The 16,383-nt window shown below is 33.2% G+C and overlaps 1 protein-coding gene across 1 annotated transcript in view; it reads left to right on the top strand.

The window, feature by feature from the left end:
- Window positions 1-16,383, top strand: part of Erich3 (glutamate rich 3) — a 73,368-nt gene that overhangs the window by 46,858 nt on the left and 10,127 nt on the right. Inside the window, exons 10-11 of the mRNA XM_071618607.1 lie at window positions 6,182-6,626; window positions 11,977-11,984. Coding sequence (XP_071474708.1) covers window positions 6,182-6,626; window positions 11,977-11,984 — 453 coding nt within the window. The remainder of the gene's footprint in view (window positions 1-6,181; window positions 6,627-11,976; window positions 11,985-16,383) is intronic.

Below are 16,383 nucleotides of genomic sequence, written 5' to 3'. Positions count from 1 at the left end.
AGTATGCAAATATTACCCAACTTCAGAGTCTAAAATTTGGAGAAAATCGCATTTCTTCAAAATCAGAAAATACCCCCTTGCCTAAAATTAAAGTAAGTCGCTCCAATAGGAGGATTTTTGTTTCCTTAAAGCATTTATGTTGAGCCCTTTATCTTATCTACAACTTTTGTTTGTCTTACTTTGTTTCTAAAAAGAGGAAATAAAAATGGGCAACTTGTAATTTCACCCACATTTGTCTTTCTCCTCCCTAGACTGAGTTCTGTGTTTACTCTGAGGCTTTTTGCTAAGTTCTAGCTCATCCCTCTCCTCTTCCATTACTCTGCCCACTTCAGCAGCCTCCACAGAGTTTTTTGTTTTATGAAGCTCTCTTCAGTGGTTCATTTTACATTCATTGATTCAATCTGTGTTAAATGTTGTCCTTCAAATTATTTGTACACATTAATAATACGTAAATTATTTACACTAGGAAAGCCAGGACTGTGTGTTATTCTTGTTATTTATATAAATATAAAAAATAACACAATTCTATGGTGTTTGGTTAATACCATGATGTCTAGGTACATTTATGCTATATAATTATTATTGGAATTTCCAAAAAAATATATTTAGCAGCATTGTATAGATACAGAATATAGAATGTTTAAATAGGTATGCAATAAAAAAGCTATAAGAATATAGCCAGTTCACAAAGCTTGGAAAATTTAATGGTCAAAAATTAAGTTGGTCAGCTGTTTTCTTTTGTTGTTTTGATATTGATGTCATCAAACTATCCTTTTAAAAGGTCCTTTTGCATCCTGGGCATCTACATGAAAACACCATTATTCTGAAATAAAATCTCATTGCTTATTGCTGTCTCATTCCTTCACCATCAGGTTCACTTACTTTCCATCCCTTTATTTTGATAATCTACCTTTGCGTTATTCAAAAACATGTCTTTTAGCCTGTGAAGTATCAGAATTAGAGATTTCATTCAGCAAATAACTAGCATGTATTTAAAATGATGACATGATAGATTCCTCCACTCTGTTGAAAAGCAAGACAGCATTTCATCTTCAAAAGTGTAAGAGGCATATTGTGACCACTGAAACTCAGACACCAGCACATCCATTTTATTGACATGATTAAGAATCTTGCTGTTAGTATTTGGATGTGTTTCATTTGAACCTGCCTGCACCTGTTCCCAGAGGGCAAACAATTGCCCAGGCTGTCACTCTTGTGACAAGTCAGCCCCATTTAAACTGCCAGCTAACAATTGTGCTGGCCCGCCTTGATGAACACACTGTGCTGAGCAGCCCGTGAGTGATAGAGTGCTGTGGACTGAACGCTGACTGAGAGAGGACTCTGGTTTAGGAATGATGTGTAAGCCTTCCTATCATTTAAAAAGAATGACAGCCTCCTTTCTCTGCATTTGTGTTGGCAACCCCAGGCACTAATTTACCAGTTGAAAATATATTGTCACAGATGAATGTTATAAGGTTGCAGGGAAAGTATCATGTCACTGGGAATATGCTTTTATTCTTTTATGGACAGTTTGGATGATAGTGCCTACGAGTAAGAGGTAAAGACTAAGTAGCTCCTTATGAGAGAGGGATGAGGGAGAGACAGAGGCAGAAAACAGAAAATCATTTCCCAGTATATGAAGAGAGCAAGACGTGAAGCTTTTTTTTTTTTATCTAGTAAGAAAGATAATGATTTCTTTCAGTTATTTTTGACTCTCTTAGAAGTCATTTTTATAAATGGAGAGTATTCCTCAATCCACAGTCATGTCTCAATAATCAAAGTAGGAAGTCACAGCTTTAAGGTGGGTACTTTAATGCAACACCATTCCTTAGTTTACACTAAATATTTTTATATGAGTTATTTCTCTGTGGTCTTAGTTCTTCCCTGTTATACAACAATGCCACTATCTAGACACTCAGGAAACTTTTGTGAATGAGGGGCTGATTGACTGCATTAATAAACTAAAATATAAAACTTACACAACAAAATATAAGGAGATTTTTTCCCTCTGATATATCTATGTTTACCTGTAGATATTCATTTGTACAAAGTAATGCACATATTTTTCCCGTTAATGAATTGAGACAATTCATGGCAATTGTCTGTATGAAGACATATGTTCTTATAGCTAATTACTACTATTACCCGAAATTTAATGATTTCCATCTCCATTTTCATTAAGCACATATCCATTCTATTATATTTATTGAGTATAAATCATTTGTCTATTTAGGTATTGTTTAACATAAAGATATTGACTGAATCCTAGTATTTAATGTAAAATATTAACAGTTTCAGGAACTCATGAGCATAATCAAGATAGAATTATTCATACAAGTAGTAGTAGAATATTTAAATTCATTTGTCATGGTTCATTTGAAGAAAACAGGAGTGTCACTGATGTAGATTTTGCCATAAATTCTTAAGACTAAGGAATAAGAAAGGGAGTTGTGGTGAATTTCCACAATTACTTCATTAGTATTTGTTAAGTAGCTGAAATGTATATATATATTTACATTTTTATATATTTAATTTATATATATATTTATAAACTATATATACATGATACTATTTATATAAATACATAGGTATTTATATAAATTATATAAATACCTATGTATTTATATATAACATTGACGATGATATATATCATCGTCAATGTTATAAATAAACCTGGTAAGGTTTTGGCTGCTATATTTTGCTGTATTCATATTACATACTTCAGAGTGTCTTATGTGTGCTTTGGACTCCAGAGTGGTTGACAAAATGAAGATTAACTACTGGAAGTTGAAAAAGGAGGGCAGACTATCTCATGAGTTCTGATCTTGGAGAGAACTATATCCCACTTGTCTTTGAGTGGTGACAGTAGAAAATTAACTAAAAGGAGCAATAGTGAGTCCATGATAGTCGGACCTTCCTGTTTCAGAGTGGTTAAGTAGGTAGAGGGGTTTTGGTTTTACTGCCTTGTATTAATGCAATACAATTGTTTTGCAAAACTTTCTGCTTTGTAGCTAATAGCCATTGAATATTATTTAATGTTTTTGGACCTCACTTTTTGAATCTAGAAGGAAAGAAGATAGGGACTACTCCACAGGATTAAATAAGATGTTTATAAAGAGTTTACCACACTGTTTGGTATATAGTAAGTGCATAATCATGATCTAGCTTTATTATTTTTTTCTTCAGTAAATGGTAGCTATAATGACAAAAAATAAATTTATTAGAATATACCACATATATGATAGGAAAAGACTAAAAGTTATAAGGAAATGGTTAATTTGATGAGGTTAAATTTCTGCTATGGAATTTTTATGATGACTTGTAGAGAACAAGTAGAATTATCTCTATTTTAAAGTCTAGAAAACAGAGATTTAGAGAAATTATGTACCATAAGCAAACTCAAAGCTAATTAGTAGCTGAGTTATGATGGAGACACCTACAGTTTGTGTTACAGAAGAACATATTATTTTATCTCAATTCTATGTTTTATAAAATAAGATTTTATTCACAATGATGAAACAAATACAGGACTCGTTCTCAAAGAGATATCTATAACATGAAAAGGGAAGAAGGATTTGAGGACTGATTGTGATGAGAATAAGTCACAGATGCTGCATAGAATGTGAAACAATGGGATCAAACTTGCTGGCTTTGGCCAAGGCATCCAGCACTGAGTGCAGACCTTTTCTTTGCCAAAAGGACCAAGAACAAGTCCTTTCAGCATTAATACCAGAAAGAGACAAATGGAATCAAGAGGAGGTAAAGTTGTTTACCAACATGCCTCCAAGAGACATTTTCCCTCCTAATGAAACAATTTACATATATGCCCCTAAATTTCCTCTATATGAAAGTTTTTTTAATATAAAAATGTGTTTCATTTCAAAAAGAATAAATAGAAATCATTTTGAAAATCTCATTCCATGGCCCTGAAGCTTTTGGAGTTTTTTTGTAAGCAAAATCTTACTCTAGTCTGTATGGAAAATGAGAGCAAGAAATGAGACTGAAACTGAATTATACCATGAGGTTAGAGAGAGATTTGAAAACTGAAATGAGTTTATATAGGAGGTCAGGTGCCCTCGCCACTTCAAGGCCATTCATTCTCCTGATCTTTCTTTGCTGAAGGACTGACTCAAAATTGAACCAGAGCGTGTGTCAGCCTTTTGAAATAAAATAATACAATTAATAGAAGCTATTAAAGAAGATAGAAGAGTGTTTATTTTTTTATCAAATGAACAATACTCAAGGCCAAAAGAGGGAGTCATCATGCCAATATACTGGTGATAGATGTAGTTTTGGAAGCTCAGATTAAGTATAACATTGTATCCTAACTAACTGCAATTAATGAAGGCTATGGATGAAATTGCTAGTAAGCAAGATTTGCTTTCCCTTTTTAAAAATAGCTATAAAATCCTTACAATCCTTACAAGTGGGGAGAGCATGGACCCTAAAGTCTTTGAACTGATACAAATCCAAAGGAGAACAATTCTCCTTGACCTGCCATCTTCCCTTGCATATCAAGATTTTGTAAAATGGAAAATAAAGAATAAGTGGCTAAAATATGTGATTTCTTTGAAGAATAGTGGTCATCTGGTGTGCTTGTCAAGGTACCAGGGAGATAAGAACAAATGGAATTATGCTTAAGGGGTTCTGTTGCTCAAAGGCTTTTTTCCAGTTTGTTTGTTTGTTTGTTTTTTGCTGCTGTGTAGCATCTCTCAAATCTTGGTGGAAACTCTGATATGTCTCTGTGACTATACATAAAATGCTCAGACCTGTCATAGAGAGCTGATGGGGCTGGAGGGACAGAGAGAAGAGAATAAAGGTAAAGACAGGCATTTTTTTTCTCTTAAACTCTGTGTTAGCTGCTTCAGCCATCTGTGTAGCTGTCACACAGAAATAAAAGAGAAAAAAAATGAATAAGAGCACAGAGAAAAAGAGAAAACAAGAAAGCTAGGCAGCATTTATGTGTAGGCTATTTCCTTTGAAAATTTTTCTATAATAACAATTATAAACCATATCTATTGGTCAAAAAATTTGTATTTCTGTGCTCCAGAGCAGTGTATACAGTGACTTTTGTGCTATGCATCTTTCTTATAGAGCCTTATAGAGTCAATGTTTATGTTATGTTCTTTTGAGGTTTTTTTGAAGATTTTTTGGGGTAGTATGCAAACAACTGTTGACTACTTTAAATTTCTGGACCATGTATCTGTAGCACCACCTGAATGGATGGCTCAAGTCTTTTTTTCTGGCTTGGCATGCTCATCCCGCAGCTTCTGCACTCTCTGCCTTTTTCAGAGCCCTCCCTTGAACTATGGGAGTTGTTTCACCCTCAGAGACAAAGAGCCTGCAAGTGCAAAGGAATTTATATTCTCTAGGGTGGCCCATAGCTAGTATCACACTGATCCAAAGGATGAAAAGTCAGCTCCATCTTAATTTAATTATATCCTTTTAGTATAACTTAGACATCAGAGGTCCCTGTTGGAACAGGCTGAGGTTGAGTCCTTGTTTTCAAATAGCTCCTTGGCTGATCATTTCTCTTCCTGGCCTGGGTTCCTCCATTCCCTTAAATGCTTCTCCTGGAGCATATTTTCAATACAGTACTTGCACTTGCAGTTTGATCTCAATGCCTTGCTTCAGGGCAACTAGAAGAATGACAATATCTCCTTCAACACACACACACACACACACTCACATAAACACACACATACTTCATTTAACAACATTCATTAAATATCAACATAATGTGTAAATGCACAGATTTTACCAGGGTGGTGAATACTATGGTAGACAAAAATGGGAGGATCATACACAGAGAATACTAGGTTTATATAAGAGGATAAATAAATACATGCTTGCTATCAAAGCAAAGGATAATTCATTTTTTTCTATAACAAAGTAGATATTTAGAAAGATTTTCCAATAAAATTAGTTCTAAAATGCAAATCAAAACAATAGGTTTGGGTTTTGATTAAATACAAGCTCTTATGAAAAACTTGTATAGTTCATAGATTAGACAGAATTTTCTTTTTTATGATGATTATGTGGGGAATGTTGGAAAAGGAAATCAAGTCTACTAAGCTATATTTTTAGAAACTTTAGTATGATTTATTACTAATATAGTTTCCACAATTAAATGAGATTCTTTATGGAACAACAATAATATCATCATATTTATCTCCCATTTATATTAAAACAGCTTCAACAATCTCATCCGGAAGTCACCCATATTCTAGTGACAGTGAAGATGATCTTGCAGAAAGAGCCAGTGAAGTACATGTTGAAAACAGTACACAAGAAAGTCCTAGAAGTTCATCTGCTCAGGAGCTGAGTGAAAATGGTGAGTCAGAAAAATCCCATCATCTAATTGAGGAATCCTTAGAAATTGAAACTGAAGACCAAGATATAACAAAAGCAGCTGTGGAGACCCAGCCTCTGCCAAGAGAGGAAAGCTGTGAGAACGTTCTTGAAGAAATGCAGAAAGGAACCCAACAGATTGCAGAGAATTTATTTGAGAAGTCCAGGAAACCTACCTCCAAGGAAGAAAAGGAAAAGAGTAAGCTTTGGGAAGTAGGCACCACTAAGGTGAAGGACAAAACAGCAGGTCTCCCTGAGGTGGAGAAAGAGGGTAAGTATGGCCTCTGAGTTGACTTGCCATTGTCCCCATGCATGGAAGCTGATTTTGTCCATTGCATACTGCCCAAACTTGGGAAATACTGCTGTGATACGGTAGAGGGATTCAATATTTTCCCTTTTGTCTCTTTGTCACATAATCATACATGTATTTTCAGCTTGCTGATTTCCTTCTATTGCATTTTAAAAATTATTTGACAATTCTTACACGATGTGTTTCCTATTTTTCTGTATATTCTTTCCTATGGAAATTCTATCTCAAGAATCAAATAAAGCACAATACATATCTGAAAGCTTGCAAGGGTTATGTGTGGCTTCTTAGAGTTTAATACTAGCAACGCTCTTTGTTGTTAGCTATATGTGTGCACTTATCCATAGCTTACTTTGATAGAAGCTTATCATGTTCTAAGCACAGTTCTAAAGGCATATATTAACTCATCATATCTTGCAAGATCCCAGTCTTTCCAAGGTTGAGGTAATGCAATCGTTATCTCTTTTCGACAGATGAAAAACAAAACAAAAAAAACGTGTCTTGAAGAGGTTAGGTTTTGCCAAGTATTATACAGCTAATTTGGGGTCTTTCAAGGATTTGAGTTCAGGCATAGTGGTTTCAGAGTTGCCAAAGATTTCCTACTGCATCCTTGTAGTTGAAATTTAGATTAGGTAAAATTATAAGAATTGCCTAAGACACCCTAAACTTGACTTGGAGTTCTATAAAATCGAGTTCTTTGTGATCCCTGGGTTTCCTAGGTGTGTAGGATGGTGGCATTTAATATGGCAAGACTAAGGAATGTCCAGATCAGAAGACCCCAGGACCTTAGATACATGGAAGGCCTCATGGTTTTCTAACCTTTGGGAGAATAGTGAAAGAACCAGTGGACAGCTGGATGCAGGGATCTCACAAAGTGTCCTGTGCCCCGTCACTGGTTGCACCCCTTCCCCCTTCCCTGTTCTCTTATCAGTGTCCCCTGCCAATGCAGAAACCATTCCTGATTCCATGATAACATTTTTCAATTTTTAATGTGATGAAAATCCAGGTGTGTTTTAAAGACTTAATGTCGATATTTCAGCCCATAAAAGTGGTTATTCCTGGGGCCCACAGCTAGGAATGAAGGATGATAAATAGTTCTCTTTCCATTCTGTTCAACTGTTAATATTAACATTGTACTATGTGCTGAGCATCATAGTCAATAAAAAAACATGTTAGAGAGTTCTTGACACACAAATAACTGGACAAAGTTTAGTAGTTATCCAAAAAAGCAGAGAAGGTCCAAAATATCATGAGCCTTCAAAGAAAGAAAAGTCCCCCCTTTTTTTTTTTTTTTTGAGATACTCTGAAAGTTTTCATGAAGAACAGGTTTGAGGACTTTAAAGGTCCGATACAATTTTGGGGGTTGAATGCAGGATGATAAAAGTGCATTCCACGTACTAGTATGCAATGACCTTAAAATAAGTTATCAATAATAACCATGGTAGAAGCTACTAATTATGTTTATATTTTTAAATGGCCCAGAAAATCCTAGAAATGTGCTTTTTGAGCCTTTACCAAAAAGTTTGTTAATCCCTCCCTAAAATTATAATACAACTCTCAACATTTTCAAATCGTTTTTGCCATGCATGAATCAAAATTCCTGTTAAAATGTATTTGAAATCCTTTCATAAAATAATTTGAATCTTTGGTCTTGGATTTCATGGTTAAATTATGGTATATCAGAACATTTCTAGATTATTATATAACAGAAAATTTTTGTAATTTGGAAAGCTGTTAATTAAAAAGGTAGAGGGGTGGGTTGGGGTGTAACTCAGAGGTAGAGCGCTTGCCTAGCATGCCTGAGGCCCTGGGTTAAATCCCCAGTACCGCAAAAGAAAAAGTAAAAAGGTAGAGTTGTTAAAGTTCAGTAGTAGCATTGATATTATTATTATTTTGTGTTTCTACTTCAGAAAGCTACATTGTTTACCTTTTGTAAAGTAGGATGCACATAAAACAGGTTATAATTAGGCAATAGAATAGCAATAGCAGAAATATACTATGATCATGTCACTTAGAAAAGAGAAGGGTTTTCCCTCCTTTGATTAGTGAAATGATAAATATATTGGTTTATTATTTTTTCTCAACTACATTGGAAACCTGTTTTTAACTTGATAACTTCAACAATTTAAAAACATTTTGTAGTTATTTTTTTTTTAATTAAGGGAGGTTCAACAGTAGATGGCAAGTTGAGGGACTATTTATTTTTGTTAAGCTCTAATATTTGTGCTAAGTCTTTTTATTAATGTTTATTCTTCATTTCACCTAATGCATACACGGAATAACGTTTAGAAAATAGAGAAAGATAGTTTCAAATAATCATCCATAGGTTTATCTTGCAATTAAAAACAACTTCATATTTCTAAACCTAGGGTTGCAAAAGCTATGTTGTCATATTTTTATAAAATGTGTACTTCTTTGTATCTTAATGTTATACCATGATCATTTTCCATGCTATTATATAATCTTTATAAGCATATTTAATGTCTGTGTTCTATTCTGTAATTTTTCTCATGTACAAACCATTTTACAATGTTGGATATTTTCTTATTTTCACTATTATTATTAGTAGTACTTTAGTACTTAATTACCTTTATTATTTCAAATTTGTAATTATTTCCTTCAGATGGCTTCCAAGAATAGTTTCTGGTTCAAAAGTTAATTGTTTTGATAAACTATTTTTATTTTTAAGGTGGATGGCTTTAATCAAATTGAATAGCAAAATATGAAGACATTTTAGCAATTGTTTCCACATGTAATGATGTTGTCTATGATGTTACAACACAAAGTAAAGCACTAGGCTTCAGAGGTCACTCTACAAAAAGTCTCCTTTACCTACTGAACTAAAATCTAATTCCTTTAAAGAAAATAGTTTTTTTTTTTTTAACAAATCAGCTATGCCAAACATTGATTTTTTTCTCTATTATAAGCTCATTTTTAAAATGTCGTTTTAGATGATCATTCCAAATACTTTTCCTATTTAAAACACCTTAAAATGTCCCTAAGATAAAGTTCTTTACCTTTTTTTTTAATTGGTTCTTTTTAGTTACACATTACTATACAATATACTATGGCATATTTATAGAAGCATTGGATATAATTTGTTTTAATTCAGTCCCCAGTATTTGTCTTTCCCCTCCCTTTCTCCTACCACCTGTTCCCGTTCCTTTACTCTATTGATCTTTCTGCTATTTACTTATAGTTTTCTTGTGCTTTTTTAAAATTAGTGTCATGTGGATGTATATAATAGTGAGATTCACTATAGTATATTCATACATGCACATAGGAAAGTTATGTCAAATTCACTCCACTGACTTTTCCTACCTCATCCCTCCTTTCTTCATTTTATTCTTCTTTGTTTATTCCTTTGCTCTTCATTGTTTTAATCCACTCCCCTTGTTTTGGATTAGCTTCTGCATATCAAAGAAGTATTTAATCTTTGTTTTTCTGTGGATGGCTTATTTCACTTAGCATGATTGTCTTCAGTTCCATCCGTTTGCCAGCAAATGCCATAATTTCATTTTTCTTTTTAGCTGAGTAACACTCACTGTCTATATATCACACTTTCTTTATCCATTCATCTATTGAAGGGAACCTGGGTTGACTCCATAGCTTAGCTAATGTGAATGGTGCAGCTGTAAACACTGATGTGGCTGTCACTGTAGTATGCTGATTTTAAGTCCTTTGGGTATATACTGAGGAGTGGGATAGCTGGGTTATATGGTGGTTCTATTCCTAGTTTTTTGAGGAAACTCCATACTGTTTTCTAGAGCAGTTACACTAATTTGCCACCCCACTAAGAATGTATGATTGTACCCTTTCCCCCCACATCCTTGCCAACATTTATTGTTACTTGTATTTTTGATAGTTACCATTCTGACTAGAGTGAGATGAAATCTCAGTATAGTTTTGATTTGCATTTCTCTAATTGAGATGTTGAACATTTTTCATATACTTATTGATATTTCACATTTTTTTCTTTTGAGAAATGTCTGTTTAGTTCCTTTGCCCGTTTATTGATTGGTTTATTTGTTTTTTTTTAATTTTTTGGTGTTAATTTTTTAGTTATATTTATATCCTGGATATTAATGCCCTATTTGAGGAGCAGGTGGCCAAGATTTTCTTCCATTCTGTAGGTTCTTTTTTCACATTCTTGATTGTTTCCTTTGCTGAAAGAAAACTTTTTAATTTGATGTCATCCCATTTGTTGACTTTTAATTTTACTTCTTGTACCTTAGGAATCTTGTTAAGAAAGTCAGTTTCTGAGCCAATGTTTTGGAATATTGGGTCTACCTTTTCTTCCAGCAGGTGCAGTATTTTTGGACTAATTCCAGAAACGATTTTTGATCACTTTGAGTTGATTTTTGTATAGGGTGAGAGATAGAGGTTGAATTTCATTCTACTACATATAGATTTCCAGGTTTCCCAACACCATTTTTAAAAGAGGCTCTCTTTTATCCAACAGATGTTTTTAGTGTCTTTGTCTAGTATGAGATAATTGTATTGATTTGGGTTTATCTCTGTGTCTTCTATTCTATTCCATTGGTCTTCTTGCCTGTTTTGGTGACAGTACCATGCTGTTTCTGTTACTGTAACTCTGCAGCATAATTTGAGGTCTAGTATTGTGATGACTACTGCCTCACTTTTCTTTCCAAGTATTACCTTTGCTATTGTGCATCCCTTATTTTTCCAAATAGAGAAGCATATTAAAGGGATATGAGTAAGAAAAGAAGAGCTTAAATTATCTATTTGCCAATGACATGATTCTATATTTAGAAGACCTTCCCCACCCCTAAAAAAAAAAAAAAAACTCCACCAGAAGACTCCTAGAGCTCATAAATGAATTTAGCAAAGTAACAGGATAAAAAAATTCAACACTCATAAATCAGTTGCATTTCTATACTCTAATAACAAATCTGGTGAAAAAGAAATTAGGAAAACTATCCCTTTCACAATAGCCTAAAAAAAAAAATATTTGGGAATCAATCTAACAAAAGAGGCAAAGACCTTCTACATGAAAACTATAGAACATTAAAGAAAGAAATTTAAAAACACCTTAGAGGATGGAAAGAACTCCCATGTTCTTGGGTAGGCAGAATTAATATTAATATTGAAAAAATGGTCATACTACCCCAAGCATGATACAGATTCAATTCCATCCCCATCAAAATTCCAAAGATATTCTTCACAGAAATAGAAAAAGGAGTCATGAAAAACTACTTTTCTAACAAAGTATTGTTTTACAATTGTAAACATTATAGAACATACAAGAATAAAGTCAAAGTAAGTGTCTTCCTTACCTAACTTTTACTGTTTCCCAGAGATAAAAGTGTATATCAGTTATTTTTTGTGTTTATGATTCTAGACATTTTAGAGAAATTGATATATATGAGTGTTAGGGGTATATATAGATATATTTCAGTATATACATGTATATGATAAAATGATATGCCACATCTATGATATAAATATATCAAAATGCACACATGCATATATTGCTTTTATATACAAATGGGAACATATAATTCATTTTGTTCTGCAACTTAATTTTTTACACTTAACATTTTATTTTGGATGTCTTTTTTCCTTAGCACACATCTCTGTTTTATTCTTATTAACCCTACCTGTTATTTTATATTCCAGAAGTATTTTATGACTGCAAATTTTATTTAAAATATGTTTCCAACTGCATAAGAATTCAGTTTTGTTCTATGGCTCATTGTCCTCAAAAGAACAAAATTTCTTGGTTTCAGAAGCCCAGAGTCAGGAAATACAAAACACACTGCAAAATAAGACACTAAGAAATAAAACAAAGCAAAGACAACATAATATATTCAGAATAATGTAAAAGATTAATGCTATCAAAAACCCAAGGAATGGATAGATTGTTACAGTTGAGCACTAATGCTTTTTAAATATAAATATTCAAGGAAATGATGTAATATACTTGTAAACACTTAAATAATGGATTAAGGGAAGTTATAAATATTCTCAAATTCTTTTATGTGAATAAAATTTTATAAGAACATTTCAGGTTAAAACCACCAGGTATTCACTGCATAGTTCATACAGTTAATATTGATGCCAAAGAAAAGGTGAGTGATGACAAGCTTTTCTTTCTGAACTGAATTTTCAGTTAGATAGCTCAGGAAGAGAGGGACAGAGCCATGGTTATATGCTTAAAAGCACAGTTTATGTAAATTAGACCAGAAATCTTGTGAAGTCATAAGATCTAAATGAGTGTATTTTGTTTATATCTCTGACTAGACCCTTAGGTCAAAATGAAGTAAGGGCTGAGATAGTATATAAAAACCATTTCTTACATTTGTATGGTACTGAATTAATCATTTTTCTATTAGAATAAAAACTGTGATTATGTTAACAATAGATCTGTAGGCTCAAAAATTACCTGCAAATAATGATGTTTTTGTAGTGTCTAAGCTAATAGACATTAATAATAAGCTAATTCAATTTAATATGAATTGTTTCACTTGAACATGGCAGTAGATAAATAAAATACAGTCACTGCTTTCATGTCATTTAAGTTGATGGCATAAAATATTTTCCTTTTCATTATTTTATAATGTATTTTAATTGGCTTTGTCCTAGCAATCAACAGGTAAATTTTTATAAAAGATGTGTTATATATACAGTGAAGAAGATAAAGTATAAGATTATAATTGTTAGGAGCAATGAGAATAGTGTTCTTGGAAATTAATTCAGTATTATATAGAATATTTTATTTTAATATGTTTATTTTTTCATTATTTTTAATTTAAGCTCTCAACGCTTTGTGACATAATATTTGAGTATATTCTAGTAGAGGAAAAAGCAGATACATTAACATATGAAGGTAATAAAATTTATATAATGTTATAAATAAAATAAAAATTTTAAGTTATAATTTAAAATGCATATGGAAGTATTTTATATTTTTATATGTAAATCAAGAATAGTTATAGTGCTTGGGCAGGTCATTTAATGCTAAATAATGTGACAAAGGTAAAATGCAATTTTGTCATCATGTAGGCAGGATAAAATGGTCTTGATGAAAGAAGAAAATCATGTGATATAAGTTGAGGTCAAAATACCACTTTTGAATAAATTGTGGAAATATAGAGTTTGTTCCAATAGATTTCTTCTGTCAGTAAATATATGTTGGACGTTTGCTTTACGTCACACACTGTTCTTGTGAACATAATTGGAACCTGTCTACATGTTGTTTATATTCTAGGAAGGAAATATCCCTAACCAGTGGAAAATAGGCATGTAATATTGGGTATGTGGGATGTGCATTAGAAGAAAAAGCAGGATGAGGGGATGGAGTGATGGTTTGAAGAAGTGATATTTTGAGGGATAGCCTTGCTACTAAAGGGCATTTAAACAGAGATTTGAACAAAGCACAGAGATGAGTCTGCAGAAAGAGTACATGAAGCAGAGTCCAGCAGGAGCAAAGGCTGGGGGTTGGGAGCATAGTTGCTGAATGAAGGATTTGGAAAGGAGGCCAGTGTGCTGGGAGTGAAGTGGACAGGAGAGAGAATGGTGGTGTAATAAGAAGTGAGAGGAGCAAAGCTATAGGCCATGTGGTGGAATTTATTAGGAGATTGGATTCAAATGACATGATCTGGAAGTTTTGAAAAGATAGTATAAGATGATAAAACTCATCTTTGAACAGCTGTGACCTTGAGTTTGTAATAAATCCTGGGTTTTTGTGGGCCATGTTTCAATGTCAGAGGTAACACGAGACTATCTTTACTGTGTAGGTAGATGATGTAAATCATGGTGAGTTGTTGGAAAGATAATTGATAGGCCATACAAAGAATGATTGAAGCATAGGGATACTTTTCAAGGTGATTACAAACTTGGAATGAATTTGAGTATATCTTTATGTTGCTTTTATGGCTTTCTTAATTCTTATAAAAAGTTCTTGACACTTTTTTTTTTTGGTATTGAATTGTAAAGGATTCTTAGCATGTTTTAAAGTGGGTTGTATTGTTTTGTTTTAAAACAAGCAGAGGAGAGGAAGTGAATTGAATGTTATTAACCATGTAAGATGGAGAATGTACAGGATGTATTGTCTTCCAATGAGGACACTTGTGTTTTGACATTTGAGAGCCTGGAAAAGAGAACTGATAATAAGGATTGATAATGATAAGTAAAGTAAGTACAAAAGAATAAAATGACATTTTTTTGTTTCATGACTTATAAATTTTAAAGTTATATGATTATATACACTAGTGTTTTTCACTTTCCTTCGACATTTTATGACTCAAACTCTTCCACAGACACTGTTGACTAGAAAATATTTGGTACTCTAAACAACAAAATGAACAGATAAACAAAATTTATATATCTTCCATAATATAAAATAAGTTGAAGTTCTTAGATGATTTCTTTTACTTTCCTTCTTATTCTTTTGTGTTTGTTTCTTTTCATGTGAGCTGGGCAGTAATGACATCTGAAGCCTTATCATAGATAATAGGTAATTACAGGAAAGAAATACTGTGGCTTTGTTCTGCCCCTTTTAGCATTATCTTAACAGAGAAAAAATTGCCTAGAAGATGTGGGGGTGGGGAGAAAGCAAGGAACAAAATGAGCACAGAAAAATTACAGAAGCATCAGAAATATCAAAATGCTACCCTGTAATGTGTCCACCTGCAAAATCATAACCTTCATCATCATCATCATTCTAAATAGTTAGTTTTTCTTCAACTCACACTTTCAGGGAAAGAATTTCTCTCTGAAGGTTTCCAAATTATCCACTTAAACCATGTAAATAAACAACTTCAAAAATGATCATAACTGTTGTTTTTAAATTTAGTAAATATTTGTGACTAATAATTCTATTTTCATCTTGACTAGTAGATATTAAAAAGTGAACTTTTAATATCCCATTTATGATAGCCTAAATTTTAAGATGTAGTGATTTGGTCTCTTTCCACCAAAACATTTAAATTATTGCAGTGTGTTTCTAAGTTTCTGCATTGACATAGCGGCAGTGATATGAAGGCTAAAAGTCAACCTTTAAGAATGTTAATCAGAAAAATTCTGTGAAACAGTAGTTGAGCTCAGATGTCTGAGGTCTCCTTCCTTCTGTTCTATTTGAAAGAGGAAAAAAAATACAAAAAAAATTGTCAATTTAAAAGATTTTTTTAAAAGGTGAAAAAGTTTGCTCTTGAATCTGGGGAAATTACTGTTCAGGAACCACATAATTAAAAATAATTGCAACGTGAGGGCAAATTAGTAAAAAGATGTCAGGTGCTATCTTTAGTTTATCTCCCGTGAGAAAGAGGCATAGCCTCATGGACTTAAAAAAAGAGATAATCTTAGACCTTAAGTTAGAGAGTAGAAGTTAGAAGCTGTTGGGAAAGCAGAAAGATGTTCCTGAGACATCACAGAATTCTTCAGCATTGCCAACCCTCAGGGAAGCTGTGGGAGGCAACACCAAACAACAAATGGAGACCCTCAGAGGTAGAGGTCCCTCCCTGAAGTAGCAGAGACTCTTCCCACCCAAAGATGGCAGCGCCAGATTGGGGGTCTGGCTGGCAGCTTCTGCAATCCTAAAGTCATTAACAATGGAATCACAATTCTGCCAAGAGGACTCCAACCCCCCCCTTCCTTTCCTTTCCCCTCTAGCTCTTGGGTCACTAAATTGGAATCGGTAACTACTTCAGCTTAATGCTTCTGAGAAAGATATGCATCCAACTGGAATTTGAGAGCATCCAAGA

Source organism: Marmota flaviventris, chromosome 10 (genome assembly GCF_047511675.1).
Source record: "Marmota flaviventris isolate mMarFla1 chromosome 10, mMarFla1.hap1, whole genome shotgun sequence".
NCBI classification, from domain to species: domain Eukaryota; kingdom Metazoa; phylum Chordata; class Mammalia; order Rodentia; family Sciuridae; genus Marmota; species Marmota flaviventris.
Note: the sequence above shows the minus strand (reverse complement) of the source record. Positions and strands in the feature narration are given on the sequence as shown.